Source organism: Buceros rhinoceros, unplaced genomic scaffold, assembly GCF_000710305.1.
Source record: "Buceros rhinoceros silvestris isolate BGI_N320 unplaced genomic scaffold, ASM71030v1 scaffold23233, whole genome shotgun sequence".
NCBI classification, from domain to species: domain Eukaryota; kingdom Metazoa; phylum Chordata; class Aves; order Bucerotiformes; family Bucerotidae; genus Buceros; species Buceros rhinoceros.
The window spans coordinates 3,028-3,841 of record NW_010402270.1 but is presented as its reverse complement, the minus strand read 5'-3'; the positions used below and the strand labels follow the sequence as shown (position 1 = coordinate 3,841).

At 59.3% G+C, this 814-nt stretch overlaps 1 protein-coding gene across 1 annotated transcript in view; it reads right to left on the bottom strand.

Moving 5' to 3' along the window:
• Nucleotides 1-522: 522 nt before the first annotated feature.
• Nucleotides 523-814, bottom strand: part of GALT (galactose-1-phosphate uridylyltransferase) — a gene marked incomplete at its 5' end in the record, with an annotated part of 3,316 nt that continues 3,024 nt past the window's right edge. The window contains 2 exon segments of the mRNA XM_010132587.1: nucleotides 523-585; nucleotides 688-798. Of these exon segments, the coding sequence (XP_010130889.1) occupies nucleotides 523-585; nucleotides 688-798 (174 nt within the window).

Below are 814 nucleotides of genomic sequence, written 5' to 3'. Positions count from 1 at the left end.
AGCAGCATGGGGCTGCCATCACGTCCCCCACAGGCCCCAGTGTTATACACCCCATCAGTTGGGAGTCCCTACCAGTGACACCAAACCTCCTACCCAGGGCCAAGAGCCATGAGAGCACAGGCAGAGGCACTTCGACATTTTATTGGCCAGGGGAGGCTCCGCCCCTCCATGGGGCAGGTGGCACTCCTAGTCGCACCAGTAAGACTGGACTGGTAAGGAAGGTAAGCCCTTAGTGGTGGTAGGAGCATGCTGTGGAGGTGAAAGACACAGCCTGAGATGGGGAAGGAGGCAGAAGGAACAACACCGCCTTTACAGGGATGACGCCGGACTAGGACTGGGGCACCTCGACAAGCAAAACCAGTCCTGAAGCCATGCCAAACCGCAACAAGGCTCAGGAGAAGCTGGGAAATCAAAGCACCCACGAGTAACACAAGTTCCCAGGCCTCAGCTCTCGTCACCCCCAGCTGACTCCTCTTTCTGGCCTCACTGAGCACAGTCAAGAGCTGGCTCCACTGCTCTCCATCAAGTCTCCTTAGTCCTCTGCTTGTAGTGCTCCTCAGGGAGGCTCCTCAGGTGCTCAGCTGCCTGTGGGGCACAGCACAAAGGGCAGACAGCAGCCAGTCCCAGGGACAGTCCTGCCACAGGACCCTCCAGCTGCCCATAACCCACTTCCTGAGCTGCACTCACCTGCTCCGGGGTGAGGTCCCGCTGTGCCTGTGCCAGCATCTCATAGCCCACCATAAACTTGCGAATGGTGGCAGAGCGGAGCAGCGGTGGGTAGTAGTGGGCATGAAGCTGGCAGGGCCACCAGGCC